General features: G+C 38.6%; 1 protein-coding gene across 1 annotated transcript in view; it reads right to left on the bottom strand.

The window, feature by feature from the left end:
• Nucleotides 1–233: 233 nt before the first annotated feature.
• sec24a (SEC24 homolog A, COPII coat complex component) overlaps nucleotides 234–15,190 on the bottom strand; it is a 50,146-nt gene continuing 35,189 nt past the window's right edge. Inside the window, exons 15-23 of the mRNA XM_052014364.1 lie at nucleotides 14,291–14,449; nucleotides 13,862–14,035; nucleotides 11,696–11,806; nucleotides 10,640–10,824; nucleotides 7,612–7,749; nucleotides 7,422–7,526; nucleotides 4,466–4,558; nucleotides 4,112–4,215; nucleotides 234–1,578 (exon numbers count right to left, since the gene is read on the bottom strand). Of these exons, the coding sequence (XP_051870324.1) occupies nucleotides 1,464–1,578; nucleotides 4,112–4,215; nucleotides 4,466–4,558; nucleotides 7,422–7,526; nucleotides 7,612–7,749; nucleotides 10,640–10,824; nucleotides 11,696–11,806; nucleotides 13,862–14,035; nucleotides 14,291–14,449 (1,184 nt within the window). The 3' untranslated portion in view covers nucleotides 234–1,463. The remainder of the gene's footprint in view (nucleotides 1,579–4,111; nucleotides 4,216–4,465; nucleotides 4,559–7,421; nucleotides 7,527–7,611; nucleotides 7,750–10,639; nucleotides 10,825–11,695; nucleotides 11,807–13,861; nucleotides 14,036–14,290; nucleotides 14,450–15,190) is intronic.

Below are 15,190 nucleotides of genomic sequence, written 5' to 3'. Positions count from 1 at the left end.
TGAATGGTTCTCATGATCCTTCACTGCAAGTTCTCTCCCACATTCACCTCCCACAAAAAAAATTCCTCAAATCCATTACAAATGGCCCTTTTGTTCAATAATTTTTTTTAAAGATTAAAAGCAAACTGGTGAGTGAAAGATTATATTCTCCTCTGCACTCAAAATTTCATCCCTTCTCAAGAAACATCTAAATTGCTGAACACATCAACAATCAAGTTCTCAATATTAGACACTTTAGAGAATTAGCATTTAATTTGTTACAATTTTATACACTACTTTACAAAATGCAATTTACTATTTACAGATTACATTTCATAGTGTATGGACTTTCAAATTGATATTTGTGGTCCCAGATACTGTTACAGGAGGTTTTGCAGCATTAATTTTGTTCACTAATTTAAACAATTCTGTAATAAAAAGCCTGTCTGCAAAATACACACGTTCCAATGATTTCAAAAGTGTTTGTTCTATTCAAGTAGAAATATCAGACATGGCAGGTAATGTTACAATCTCTGCCTATTAGCATTAGGATCATTCAAACTTAAGTATCAAGACAAATTTAAAAAGGTGACGCACATGATACTCCAAGCACAAAGATGTGATAATATTAGCAATACAGCAACATCAATATAAATCACACTTTACCATATGTTGTGAATTACATAAATAAGTCACTTTTGCATAAATCTGTATTTTCCTAGTAAAAAAAGCAGGAGAAACTAGAAAAATATACCAATTTAGGATAATGTTACACTGAATGTAATCATACCTAGCGGTTTCAAGACCGGATGTAATGATACAGGAGAAGCAAATGTTATAACGTTAAGCCCAAAGTCTAAAAACTGCTTTATCAGCACATATGATTACAAACAATGACTTCAAGTCTGCCCGATCTCTAAGTTGCCAGCTGTGAAGAGCACATATACAGTTAAGTGATAAAATTCCATTGTTACATATTTGAATTCTTTACAAGCATCTCTGTATATTATGTCTCATCTTTGAGGGAGGAACAGACATTCAACCATTGCTTGATTTGAAATCAGAATTTACACCAAACTCTACATCGTGATGACTTCCTCTAGTTTCCACAGCTTTTACAAAGAGAATATTTAAACCATGCTATTACTCAGTGTGGTATTTAAAAACAGTTCCACACTCCCAACAGTAGAAACCCAAATCATGAACAGAACCTCGGTTTTCACAACTATATGTAGCTAAGTTTTACTAGGTAAATCTTCAAATGCTATTAACATAAAATGGCTTAGTTCTATTTATATTTGTGATCCATCTATTAAATGTTTCCACACTGTGCAGAAAATGTAGACTGCCTCAATGAAAGCTAGAATGTGATTTACAAGGATACCAATATTTAATTATTTCATTAAGCATATATAAATACTGGTACTTCCTTGTACCAACAAGAGCCATCTCCACACAACTGAAGCATGCATTTCTTCTGTGGATCACTTATTCACTTGTTGTTGTACATGAAGTAGGAATTCATAATAAGACAATGCTGATTCTGTTCTATCTTCAATCATATTCTGTAGGAAACTAGTCTTAACAGGAGTCTCATCCCTATAACATGGAAAGAACGAAAAAAAACAGTTATGAAAATTGCAAAAAATTCACGCAAAAAAGTTCAATTTGGGTCACTAATCTGATAAATGTTTATTGTTTCTAAACCACTGGAACAAGTGACTGGAGAAAATCTAAAGAAACTAATATCAGAAGAACAAGAACAACATCCAGCAGTTTTTGGTTCACTTAGCTTATCTGCTGTTCTGGTAGTAACACAATGCAAGTACATATATGTGCACAAAAATGAAAATAACTATGTATTTTTAAATGATTCAACCTCCATAAAATTGGGATTTGAACACTAAACTGCAGCACGATTCAGTTTTGCTTTGTTTGATAATTTTAGGAATTCCAAATCAACGACACTGAATCAAAAGTGCAGTAGAAGTGTAAGGGATATATGCAGTGTATAGCATTAAAATGCATTCTACGAATATTGCCCAGAATTGTTCCTTTTGAAAATGTAAACTTGTTGAATTTTCAGTTACTCTGAAGTGGGAATTGTGAACATCACAAATACAACAAAAAGATGCTTCTGTGTAAAAGAAATGATACAGGGCACAGAGCTACTTTTATCGTCTTCTTGAGAGTAGCTTATTGATAATACAAATGCAAAGGAAAATTCCATTCCTCAGAGCACTCACTTCCAAACAAAGCGAACATGCTTCCTCCGTATCACCGATTATTCCCCTTCACCAAAATATTCAATGCATCAGCTATGAGAAATTTCTTTCTGCATTATTTCAAAACTCTGCATTTAACAAATACCTATCTTAGGTACACCGATGAATTATTGAAAACATTGGCACAAGTTAACACAATTTGTTCATTTACCTTTAAGTCTGAAGCATGGGTGATTCTGGAAAAAATCCCCAGTGTTCCTAACATAGGTTGATGACATGCTACCTCTCTACTATTAACCTAACTCCAATGCCAGATAACACTTGTACCTTAAAAGGCTGAGCGTTGCTCTTTCGATAGCCACTAGGTCCTCCCTTGCTCTTTAGTACAGTTATATAATTAGTCATACTTTCACTTAACTCTGTAAACACACTCTCTCTAGTAAATTGTCCAATTCTCTTTTGAATGTTACGAATAAAAATATTCAAATAAGTCAATGTCAACACTTAAAATTCAACTTAAAACTTAAGACTCAAGTCCACTTCCAAATAGGATTCCAAGGCTTTCCTACTGGGAGAAGAAATCCAGTCTATTCTGTGGCCAGAGAGACAGAAAATGTAAAAGGAGATTAGAGGTCTCAACTTTGTAGCGGAAATTGGAAGTGTTGTGGCCAAGTTACTTGTTCCCAAATAATCTATTCTACATGAGTGCTGAACTAAAAATTGTAAAATTTAACTGCAGGGTCTGATGGAACTGTAGTATGGTCCAAGCATTTCTAACTGCTCTACTGAGTCTCCAGAGGAGTATTACAAATGTAGTAACTGGTGCTGACATCTCGGAACTGGGATAAATGGGCAAGCCAAATTTTGACACCAAACACTAACCAGATGATCCATGATGAGAACACATGCAAATATCTACTAGGCAAATTTAGGTTGGATGCACATCCATTCTCCCTCTTCGCCAGTTATCCACCACCAGAATGTGTTAGGTGCAACACCCATCCAGACTTGCTTCAGACTTCAGGGCCGAACACTGCCTTCAACAATTTCATAACAGCCTTCCAGTTTGTACTGGAATCAACCAGTTGCTGGGGCGGGGATGGGGAGTAAGGAGGGGGCAGAGGGATGGTCAACAGCCTGGGGCATTAGTGCTAAGTTTTCTCCACAGATGCTACCTTTTCCAGCATTCTCCTTTTAGATTTCCAGCAACTATTAATGTTCTCTCTCTCTCAGTTGCGGGTAAAGCTTCTTTCCCTCTCCCTTCTGTTCTCCCTCTATTTACATCTCCTCCAGAAAGATGTGCTGCATTAACAAACCTTCATCACCATCTCTTTGTCAACACCAATGTATGACATGTTCTTTTGATCTCCATCCTACATTCTTTGTTCTGAACCTCCCTTCCCTGCAGTTTAAACACAACCAGTTTTCTAAATTTCCAGGTTCTGATGAAGGGTTATCGACCTGAAATGTTTCTCTGACCAGCGATACTTTCTAACCCGTTCTTTATTTCCAGCATTTAAGATAAAATTTCTTTATTAGTCACATGTATATTGAAACACAGTGAAATGCATCTTTGCGTAGGATGTTCTGGGGGCAGCTTGCAAGTGTCACCACAGCGGCCGGAATTGAACCTGGGTCGCTGGCACTGTAATAGCGTTATACTAACCGCTACACTACCATGCCTGTCTATTTTTAATTTTATTCTATTTTTAATCATGGAAAACATTTCTGCTGGAGGGAAACAGAGCTGGGGGTCATAAAAGTCACTAATAAACCCAATAGAGAATACAAGACAAACTATTTGTAGTGGTAAGGATATGGAAAACAATATTGGCTTGGACCTGTTTAGCTAAATGGTCTTTTTCTGTGCTGCAGTATCAGCACGTATGGAAAACTGCATTACTTACTTAACTACTTGAAGTACAGGGTAAAACGGCCTTTGATCCCGCAACCAAGAAAGGAAGGCTCTGGTACGTTCCGATTCAGCAGTATCCAGTTCAGGAAGCTGTGTCTTTTTAAGTGAATTATGAACATTATTAATAGGGAAAAAATTCACATTCAATGACACAATTCTGATATAATCAAAAACCAGTGGGAAAAAATAAGTTGTTTTGACATTCTCATAAAAATTTAAATCTAGGAAATTAGAGCCACAAATCAATGTTGACTGTCAACATAAGTAGGTGTAGTTATTTATTTTGATTTTCATTGCTGTAAATCAAAGGCAAATTGTGAAAGTATGAGAAAAATGCTTGACCTACCATGTTTTGTGGTATTGAAGCATAATTAGAAGCACCAAGAACTTGACTGATGAAGTGCGAGCAACAATTTTTTCCAACCCAAAGGAGGAAAGCCTGAAAGACAGGAGATCTTATTTTGCCCTTCGTACATTAAAGATAAAAATTGAAGCCAACAATATATTAAATTATCAATTGAAAACGTCCTTTAATTAAATAAGCTTGGAGCAATTTTAAGTTTAAATATTCAAAGTAAATAAAAGCTAATTGCCAAAGACTATATAGAAAATGCAAATAATCTCATCTGTGCAACAAAGTGAGGAGATTTGAGTTGAGACACTTTGTCCAAGGAAATTGCAAACAAAATTGCATAGTACATCTCAGAAAATAGTTTCAACTAACCACAATGAATTGTTTTGTGCAAGTGCATCTCTCAACTTGATTAGCAATAAAAATCTACTTAAAGTCACACTCAGAACTTAAAACTGCAGTCATAAAAGTGAAAATCCTGCAAACTAAAACCCAACATTTTCTTTAACAATGTCTGCAGACCAAGAGCAATTACCAAGAAAGCCAAAATGTTATCATTAATTTCATTAGCGATCTGGATAAACTGCAGCTGTTACCCAAATTTCATTGGCAATATTTAGAATTCCCTCTAAACTATGATGCATCAATTGTGCCTTTTAATCTGTTTTAAACAAAGTAGATAAGGAAACTAGCATAACACCACTAAACATTTTCGGTGAATTGGAAAAACCTATTAGCAACAACGTGGCTAAGTATGAGCTGATTAAGCATAAGCACTGATCTGTGGCAAGTCTTAACCAGGTGAGTTGAACTTTCTGACCAGATAATTAGCAGGGTGGGCAGTTAAGGTTTCCCACAGCACCTGAAAAGATCAGTGGCAGAAATAAGAATGCACAGATTCAGAAGTTACCCTGAGACATGGGTGAGTATTTGGTTGGGAAGTAGAAGGAAAGTTGAGATATGGAGAGTACATCAGTGATTTTCACAGAAATCAGTGCTGGGGCCTTAGCTTTTCACCATTTAAAACAAAGGAACGCAAGAAGTTGGAGCAGGAGTGGGCTACCTGGCCCTTTGAGTCTGCTCCATATTGATCAAGATCATGGCCAATTTACCACAATGTTAATGATATGCCATATCATTTTTGTTCCCTTAATATCCAGAAATTTACCAGTCTTCTGTTTTGAATGAACTCAATGATAATGTCCACAGCCCTGAGGTAGAGAATTCCAAAGATTCATCATTCTAAGTGTGAAGTAATTTCACCTCATCCCAGTCCTGAATGGCTTATCCCATATTGTGACACTCAAACCCCCTGGTGCTACAGCCAGAGCAAACAACCTCCCTGGCAACCATCCATTTCACCCCTTAAAATATTGTATGTTTTCAATCAGATCACATTTTTCTAAAGTCTGGATAAAGGAGGGGTAAGTCCAGTCGATCTCTCCTCATAAAAGAGCCAGCATCCCAGGAACCAGTTTAGTGACTTTTTAAATGCAGTCCCTCTTTGGTAACTGTCTACTATTGTGCAAATTACATTCAATATGTCAAAGCTATAGATATAGAAATAGAAAAAGGCAGTTGCATATCCAAATCAGTGCTGGGGCCTTAGCTTTTCACCATTTAAAACATAGGAATGCAAGAAGTTGGAGCAGGAGTGGGCTACCAGCAACCCTAAGCAGGAAAATACAGTAAGTTACGTAGATGGTAGTGGGAAGTAGGAAAGGCACGTTGGCAGGTTAAGTGAGAAGGGAAAAATAAAGACATATAGTTTTCAGCTAATAGTTTTTACTCATGTGCCAAAAGAATGAGAGGAAAACAGAAGCAATTTTGGTGACCAAGTGCTAAAAGTGAATGACAAGCAGCAAAGTAATCAAAAAGTGAAATGGAATTTTGGGTGATGGAATACAATGATACAAGTTGATCCCTCTGCATCCTAACACAACTGCCTGTAAGAAAATAAAGCTGTAGAGGGAGGATGGAGATAGCATGGGTATGGAACAAGTTCACTACAATTATTACAGGGGTTAAAAGATTAAATTATTAAAATCATGCTGCACAGACCACCCTGCATTCCCCTCAAGTTGCACAACTTAAGTAATGTGTGTTTAAAAAGTAAAGGTCATCACAGATCAACTATTTTTAATGATGGGTGCAATGCAAAACACAAGGCATTATAAAATTTAAACTAGGGCATTTAGAATTGAAGCATCCTTTTTACATATCATGAAATATGGAACTCTTCCCAAAAAGCTACAGAAACTTTGCTAATCAAAATGCCAAGACTTAAATCAACAGCTTTTTAGGTAGGCAAGAGCGTAAAGGAATCAAGAGCAAAGATGCGTAAATGGAGCATATGTATACACAATAGCAAGGGGTTAAATATGTTACTAACAGGCTGTGTAACTTAGATCAAGCAAACATTAGAAACAACAAACAGAAAAATTAAAAGAACAACTTGAGATTCTATTAATACTTTCATTCAAATAAAAAGTTGAATTAAACACCTTAGTTTGACAGAACAGCAAAGTTACTCACCCACTCATGAAATTGTACATGAATGGCCAATTTTTCACACCACTAAATTTGGCTATTTCCATTATCCTACCACATCACCTAACCCCTAACATACTTAACAACATATTATAATCTGCTTAACACATCAACATTCCAACTAAATATTCTGCCATGTACAGACGTGTCCAGGAAAATTTCATTTTATCCCCTGCAAACATGAGGTTTGCATTTTCAGAATAAAGCTATAATGGAAGTATATCTGCAAAAACACTTTTACATTTAGTGCCTAGCCTCTCAATTAGAAGGTCCTATGAAGTCTGTACTTTTCCAAGAAATGGTATACCATCAAAATCTAAAAATCAACCACAATAAGAAATAAAATTAAATTGTAAATACAGGCTGACCCAAAATCGATTTATATAACAAAGTCACTTACAGAACCAGCATCCATTAAGAAGGCGCCATCCCTATTTAGTTTCTCTACAGACAGTTGAAGAATCGGTGGCTGAGGTATAGTTTTATCATTAACGTTAATGGATCCCTGCAAAAGAAAAATGCATTAAACAATGGTTCATCAAATCACTTAATACTCTGCTTCAAAAGAATTAGTACAAACTGCAGCCTACCTCATCTGACAGATTATCAATCCTGTACAGATTTGGATGAATCATGAGGATGAGGTAAGACACGGGTTGGTATTTCACTTCACACATGGAAAACACACGGTCATCCAGCCTTGTGCTAGTTCCAGTTCTGAAAGCTTTCTGCAATATAGAGAAGTCATTAAGCGTGTACTGCTGGAGGATAAAACCACAAGTGAAAATACATTTTGATAAGCAACATTTCAACACTCTCTAGTAAAATTAGCTTCAATGTCCGTAAAATCAAGTCTAATTATGCTAGTATTTCCACATGAAAAGTTGAAACTTAGACCGGCAGTACTAAAACTGGCATCTCTATGTAGAGATGAATCCATTTCCAAATCAAGCAAGAAGCACAAGAAGAAAATATGAGATGATGGTTAAAATAATAGTTTGTAAGAACCTCCATGAGTATTTGCATAAATAATATTCCCATTTTCTGTTTTGGAATAGTTTGAATGTGCATTCATCAAATTATTTGATGTCTTTTTTAAAAAAAAATTGGAGTACCAAGACTAAGCAGCTCCCACTGCAAAATATTCTTTAAAACTTTGGAGGAGCAAATAGTAGTTAGAATTGGAATATTATTGTCAATTGTACTAAGGTAGTGAAAAACTTGCATACCATTCAGACAGATCAATTCATTACACAGTGCTTTGAGGTAGTACAAGGCAAAACAAGAATGCAGAGTAAAGTGTCACAGCTACAGAGAAACTGCAGTGTAGGCAGACAACAAGGTGCAAGGTCATAACAAGGGAGATTGTGAGGTCAAGGGACAATCTTGTCGTACTAGGGAACCGTTCAATAGTCTCATAACAGCAAGATAGAAGCTGTCCTTAAGCCTGGTTGTATGCGTTTTCAGGCTTTTGGATCTTCTACCTGATGGGAGAGGGGAGAAGAGAAAACATCCAGGGTGGGTAGGGTCTTTGATTATGCTGGCTGCTTTACCAGGGCAGCGAGAAGTATGGATAAAGTCCATGGAGGGGATGCTGGTTTCCGTGAAGTACTGAGCTGTGTCCACAACTTTCTGCAGTTTCATGCAGTCCCGAGCAGAGCAGTTGCCATACCAAGCTGTGATGCATCCAGATAGGATGCTTTCCATGGTGCACCGATAAAAGTTGGTTCGCGTTAAGGGGAACATGCCAAATTTCTTTAGCCTCCTGAGGAAATAGAGGCACTGGTGAGCTTTCTCAGCTGTGGCAGCTATGTGGCTGGACCAGGACAGGCTGTTGGTGATGTTCACTCCCAGGAACTTGAAGCTGTCAACCCTCTCAACTTCAGCACCATCGATGTAGACAGGTGCATGTACACCGCCCCCTTTCCTGAAGTCATTGACCAGCTTCTTTGATTTTGCTGACATTGAAGGAAAGGTTGTTGTCATGACACCATGGCACTAAGCTCTCCATCTCCTTCCTGTACTCCAACTCATTATTTGAGATACAGCCCACTACAGTGGTATCATTTGCAAACTTGTAGATGGCGTTAAAGTAGAATTTGCCCATGCAGTCATAAGAATATAGGGAGTAGGGGGCCAAGAGCACAGCCTCATGGGACATCTGTGTTGAGAATAATCGTGCTGGAGGTGTTGCTGCCTATCATCACTGATTGCGGTCTGTTGGTCAAGAAGTCAAGGATCCAGTTGCAGAGGGAGGTGTTGAGTCCCAGGTCTGAGTTTGGTGATGAGTTTGCTTGGAATTAAAGTCTTGAAGGTGGAGCTGTAGTCAATAAACAATAGTATAACGTAGGTGTCTTTTACTGTGTAGATTCTCCAGAGATGAGTGTGGGGCCAGGGAGATGGCATCCACTGTAGACCTGTTTCAACAGTATTCAAATTGGAGTAGGTCGAGGTTCTCTGGGAGGCTGGAGCTAATGCATGCCATGACCAGCCTCTCGAAGCACTTCACGGTGGTGGATGTCAGAGCCACCAGGCGGTAGTCATTAAAGCACATTACCTTGTTTTTCTTAGGTACCGGGATGACAGTGCTCTTCTTAAAGCAGGTGGGAACCTCAGATTGAAGCATGGAGAGGTTAAAAATGTCGGCAAATACCCCTGCCAGCTGATCTGCACAGGATCCAAGGACACGACCAGGGACACCATCCAGGCCAGATGCTTTCTGCGGGTTCACTCTTCAGGAAGACTATCTTACGTCCTCAACATTGACCATGGATTCAGGTTCATTGGAGGTTGTTGGGGTGGGTGGTGACTTACCAATCCCCTTCTGTTCAAAACGTGCATAGAATGCGTTAATCTCATCAAGAAGGGATGCGCTGTTGTTGACAATGCTGCCGACTTAATTCTGTAGCCCATTATAGCATGTAAACCCTGCCACAACTGACGGCTGCTCTGGGACTGATATTGTCTCTTGGCATCTTTACAAAGGTTGTATCTCAATTTCTTGTGAAACTCAGGGTCACCTGATTTGAATGCTGCAGTCCTAGACTTCACAAGGGAGTTGCCTTCATTTACTGATCATTTAGTCCAGTGAACAGAATTCCTGAAGGTGTCTACTATTTGGACACTTCATATTAAGGGCTGAATGCACTATTAAGCGTTTCATAACAATCTGGTGTCCAAGCACCAAACTAATTGAATTTTAAGATTTGTAACAAACCGAGTTGGAGGGATGAAGGAAGGGATTAAAGATGTCAGCAAAATGATTTCAGACTCCCCATGGAGGACTTTGAAATTAACACCAAAGCAGCTCCACCATTAAACAAATTCTTCAGTGTTTGAGACCTAGAGAACCTGCAAGACTTGTGTTTTTTTTCTATGAACTATGCTAAACATATGGTGTACACAGAATGAACTCTTTGCATATGCATCAAATGCATGGAAGACTTAGGTTTTCCAGGAGGTATATTTTACGTGCACAAAGTATCCCATCAGGTTTTAGATAAAATCTACTTGTGCCCCACACAAAGATGTTGATGTACGTTATGTTTAAAAAGAATGTTTTGACATCTAATGTCAGGAAAGAAACATGGGTATTTAGAAGAAAAAGATATTCCATACCTGTTTCAGTAGAGCTAGCACATAGAGAGGAAACAGCCGTAATGAGAAGGGAGCAATTACACCTGGCTGTTGTTGCTGCTGCTGGCTTAAAACAGCTGTACGATAAGTAGCAAGTGAATCTATCACAGCATTAACCAAAGCATCTCTGGCATCACTCAAGCTCGATGAAATAGATCGGTCAACAGCTAAATTAAGAAAAAGGCAAAACACGATCATATTCAAAACTGAACTCTTGCATCACCCTGCACAAGTTAGATACACATGCTCTAGTTTCTATTGTAACATTCAAGTGTTCAAAAATTAAATTGCACTGCTAGGGTTTAAATTGTTCTACAAAATGATACTGTTTTCTATAACTACTTGTTCTTTACTTAAATAGGCTCTCAAGATGGCTCCAAAAGGGTAGTTCTCAATTACTAATTTCAGACCAACTGTCCGCAGAAGGACACAAGAAAAATACTGACACTTCTAAGAGATAGTGCAAGAAAGTAGCACAATCCCATTTCCAGTCATCAGCACCCTCACAGATGGAGAATTCTAAAAGGCTCACTACCCTCTGGGAGAAGAAATTTCTTCTCGTCTCAGTCCTGAATGCCTTATTTGAGACTCAGCCAAACAACTCAGCCAAGGGCAACATCCTTCCCAGATCTGGCCTGTCAAGCCACATAGTGGCAAGCTGAGGCAGTCTGCATGCAAATACTCAATAACTCATTGCATAATCTGATAGTCAAGATGTTGAAAGACTGGCAAGTAGTTGGTACAGCAGTAACAGGTGGTAGTGTCGTAGACAAAAATTATCTGCCTGCACATCAGAGAAATGGTCTGTAGGGGCATGATTACTTGGAATGAGAAACAAGGGGCAACATTTAACAAAAATAAAAACCACAGGTTGGGTACGTAGACATGCATTTTATTTTAATTTCATAAATTGATATATTCTACAAAAAGATCCGCAACTAACCTGTCTAAACAGGAGAATCTGCATTCACGTGCACAGTGAAAACAAAAACATGCAACTCCTCAAACAACAAACTTTGAGAGAGTTTAAACACTTACCCATGCTGGCCAGCAAGCAAGTAACAGATTGAACATCAGCTCCTGCATAGACATCTGCAAGTGAACTCACAACTGGCAGACACATGGTATGAACCCGAATGCGACGTTCACCTGTAATGTGACAAGACACAGCTTTGAGATTTTATATTTTAATGCATATCAAAATGAGTTGGTTACAAAATGGCAGCACATGAACACTAAACAAGAGCCAGACTGGACTGGTATTCTCTCTCACCAAGCTTCGATACCCGTTATTCCTTGAATCTTGCCTCAGCAAGGAACCTTAGGGAAGTGTGGCGATGAGATGAGGGCAACAAATTCAAAAGGGGGAGTAAAAATGTTTAAGTTAGATTTGAAATTGTATATTAAACTTCCAAGCCCCAAGAAGGTATTACAAGAAGCTATTAAAGTTTAAAGAATATGGAAAATAGGAAAGAGTGCAAAAAACACAAGAAATAGGAATGGGAAGCATATAAAAATTGGACTGAATACTAGTCAATAACGAACAAAGTGGGAATACAGAGCAACTCTTCAGTAGTATTAAGTGGCTAGCAATGTCCCATCTGGTTTTGTTCCAGGACCACTTCTATTCAATGGGTGCAATGACTTGAATATGCACAATGCCACACCAAAATCAAATTTATTTGTGCACTAGATATTAACTGTGTCTTGCATGTAGAGAGGAAGCTGCCTTTGTGAAGGGAGCCATTGCACCTGGCTGTTGTTGCACCCAGGCCAACCCTCCACTTATGGAACAATTGAGATTAACCACCTGAAGGATAATGCTGCTTGACAGTACATCCAAGCCGAGGTAAGCAAAAGGAATGAGATTGAAATGTACATAAAACAGCTGTGCAAGGTAACAAGACTTCTTAGAAATGAAACTGGGGTTCAATTTCTAAAAACTGGAGAAATGAAAATCAGAAGTCATGATAAACTTGGTGAGGCTACTCAAAATAGTTCTACATATGTGGGGGTGTTGAAGACCAAAAGCAAAACCATAACCAATAAATCCAACAGAGCAAATACTGTTAAAGAATTCCAAATATCATATAGCAGTTCACTTAAGCTAACTATCTACGTTAAAGAAAATAAAACAGGAAGAGTGCAAGAATACAAGAACAAAGGAAAATAGGAGCAAGAGTAGGCCACTGGACACTTGAAGCCTGCCCAGCCATTCAATATGATTATGGCTGTTAAGCCTCATATCCTCTTCTATGCCAGTACCCCAGAACCCTCAAATCTCTGATCTTTCAAAAATGTATCTATTTCATCTTTGAATACACCATTGATCTAGCCCACGAGCCTCTGGGGAAGAAACTCCAGAAATTCACAACCCTCTGGGAGGAGAGCTCAACATTACGAGGAGCTGATGAAGCAAACAGTACAGATTGATTTAAGGGAACAACAGATTTACAGAGGAAAATGATGATTAAGATTAGACTGAGAAGGGCAATAGAGAGCTTGTACAAAGCATAATTACAGATGTAGCAACACAAAATGCTGGAGGAACTCAGTGGATCAGGAGGGAAATGGGCAGTCGACATTTTGGGTCAAGACCCTTCATCAGGACTGGAAAGCAAAAGTGGAGAAGCCAGTATAAAAGGGTAGGGGGAGAGGGTGGAGCAAGAGCTGGTGAGCGATAGGTGAATCCAGGTGAGAGGGGGAAGATGCAAGAAGCTGGGAGGTGATAAGAGGAAATGACAAAGGGCTGAAGATGGAATCAGATAGGAGAGGACAGTGGACCATGGAATGAAAGGGAAGGTGGTGAGGCGGGGGAAGAGAACTGGAGGGAGGAACTTGGGATGGGAAGATTGAGAGGGTGGCGGAGGGGAAAGAGAAGGGGTTATAGGGGCCGGTAGGATAAGGGAAGATGGGGGGGGGGGGGGGGGGGGGGGGGGGAAAGAGTGGGAGGGAGGGAAGGATAGAGGGGAGTGGTAACTGGAAGTTAGAGAAATTGATGTTCGTGCCATCAGAATGGAGACTACCAATGTGGAAAATGAGATGTTGTTCCTCTAATCTGCGCCTAGCCTCAATTTAACTAAATGGTCTGCTTCTGTGATCTAAATTCTATTCTAGTGAATACAGCAATAAATCAAAGTAAATTCCGATAATACAGGTATGAGATTCCACACATTTATAGCCAGTATTTTTGTTTGTCCACACCTTTACTTGAAGTATACAATAGGGCAGCTTGAAATGAGACAAGCTGCACATCCACCAGATTCTCCTCTATTGACATCTGTACTGCAAACCCAGCATCAGGATTTATGTTGGGCAGTGACAGCAAGTCTGTAGAACGCACAAAGAAGTTTCCATGGAAAGTATGGATGGCAAGGCCTGAAGAGAGAAGAAGAACAAGAACAAAAGGTTATTACTTCATTTTCCAAATGGCAACATTTTTGAAATTAGATTCTAGAATCTAGATTCCAGCATCTACAGTCCTTTGTTTCTCTGAAATTATTAAACTGTTTTCAGGCCATGTCCCATAGCAAAATCTGTTCAAAAGAGGAAGAACTCCTCAATATCCCAAAAGTAGTTGTAGTTTACAACCTTTTGATTTCCTGCAGCTGAAGGTTCTAATTGGTGACTTGCCTTTTGTGCAACGTATCCTCATGACTGCTTCAAAGCCAATCTTTCTAGTCAAGTAACGCTTTAAGTCCTTTTGAAATTTCTCCACCTGAACAAGATTGTGTTTGTGATGATACGATGGGTAACAGTAAATGCAACCAGCTGAGAATTTTGAAATACAAGCTGAAAAACATGAGCAAATCGTCAAATTTGGAGAAGCACAATAGCACATAAATTACTTATGTTTCCCTCCTAAATAACTTGCACTAATGTAACTTTTTTTTAAAAGAATATAGTGAAATATTCTAGAATACTTCACAGAACATAATGTCAGCAAATGCCATATGGCCAAACATATTGGGATGGATGACTAAAAGTTTGGAAAATCATGTAGATTTTAATGGAATGTTTTAAGAAAAAGATAGGTCTTAGAAGGCAATTCCACAGCCTGGAACTAAGCCCCTGATGTCACTGCAAGGGCAAAGCGAGTGATCCATGCACAAGAAGCTGGGGTGGAAGAATGGATGGCTCTTGCACAGTTGTAGGAACAGATGGAAAAAAGGGATGGAGAGGTTTGAACTTGAAGAGAATGTTAAAACTGACCGGGGCTAATACAGGTAAGTAAACATTGGGCCAATTGGTGAATACTGTAGGAGAAAACAGTCAAGAATTTTAGATATTTTAAAATTGAGGGGGATATGAAATGAATGGCCAGGCAACTCAGCATTGGAATAATTGAATCTGAAAGTAACAAAAACACAGTTGAGGGCACCAAAAGCAAACAACAAAAGGCAGTGGTAGAGATAGGTGTTACTGCATAATTTGAAATAAGCAATTTTTGTGACAGGAGGCAACTAAAAGCCAATTAAAAGTATCAAAAAAGTTGCAGTGAATAAGAGGGCATTTAGAATGAAGCACAAGTTG

The sequence above is a fragment of the Pristis pectinata genome, chromosome 4, assembly GCF_009764475.1.
Source record: "Pristis pectinata isolate sPriPec2 chromosome 4, sPriPec2.1.pri, whole genome shotgun sequence".
NCBI lineage: Eukaryota > Metazoa > Chordata > Chondrichthyes > Rhinopristiformes > Pristidae > Pristis > Pristis pectinata.
The sequence above is the reverse complement of the archived record's forward strand: the minus strand, read 5'-3'. Positions and strand labels throughout refer to the sequence as shown.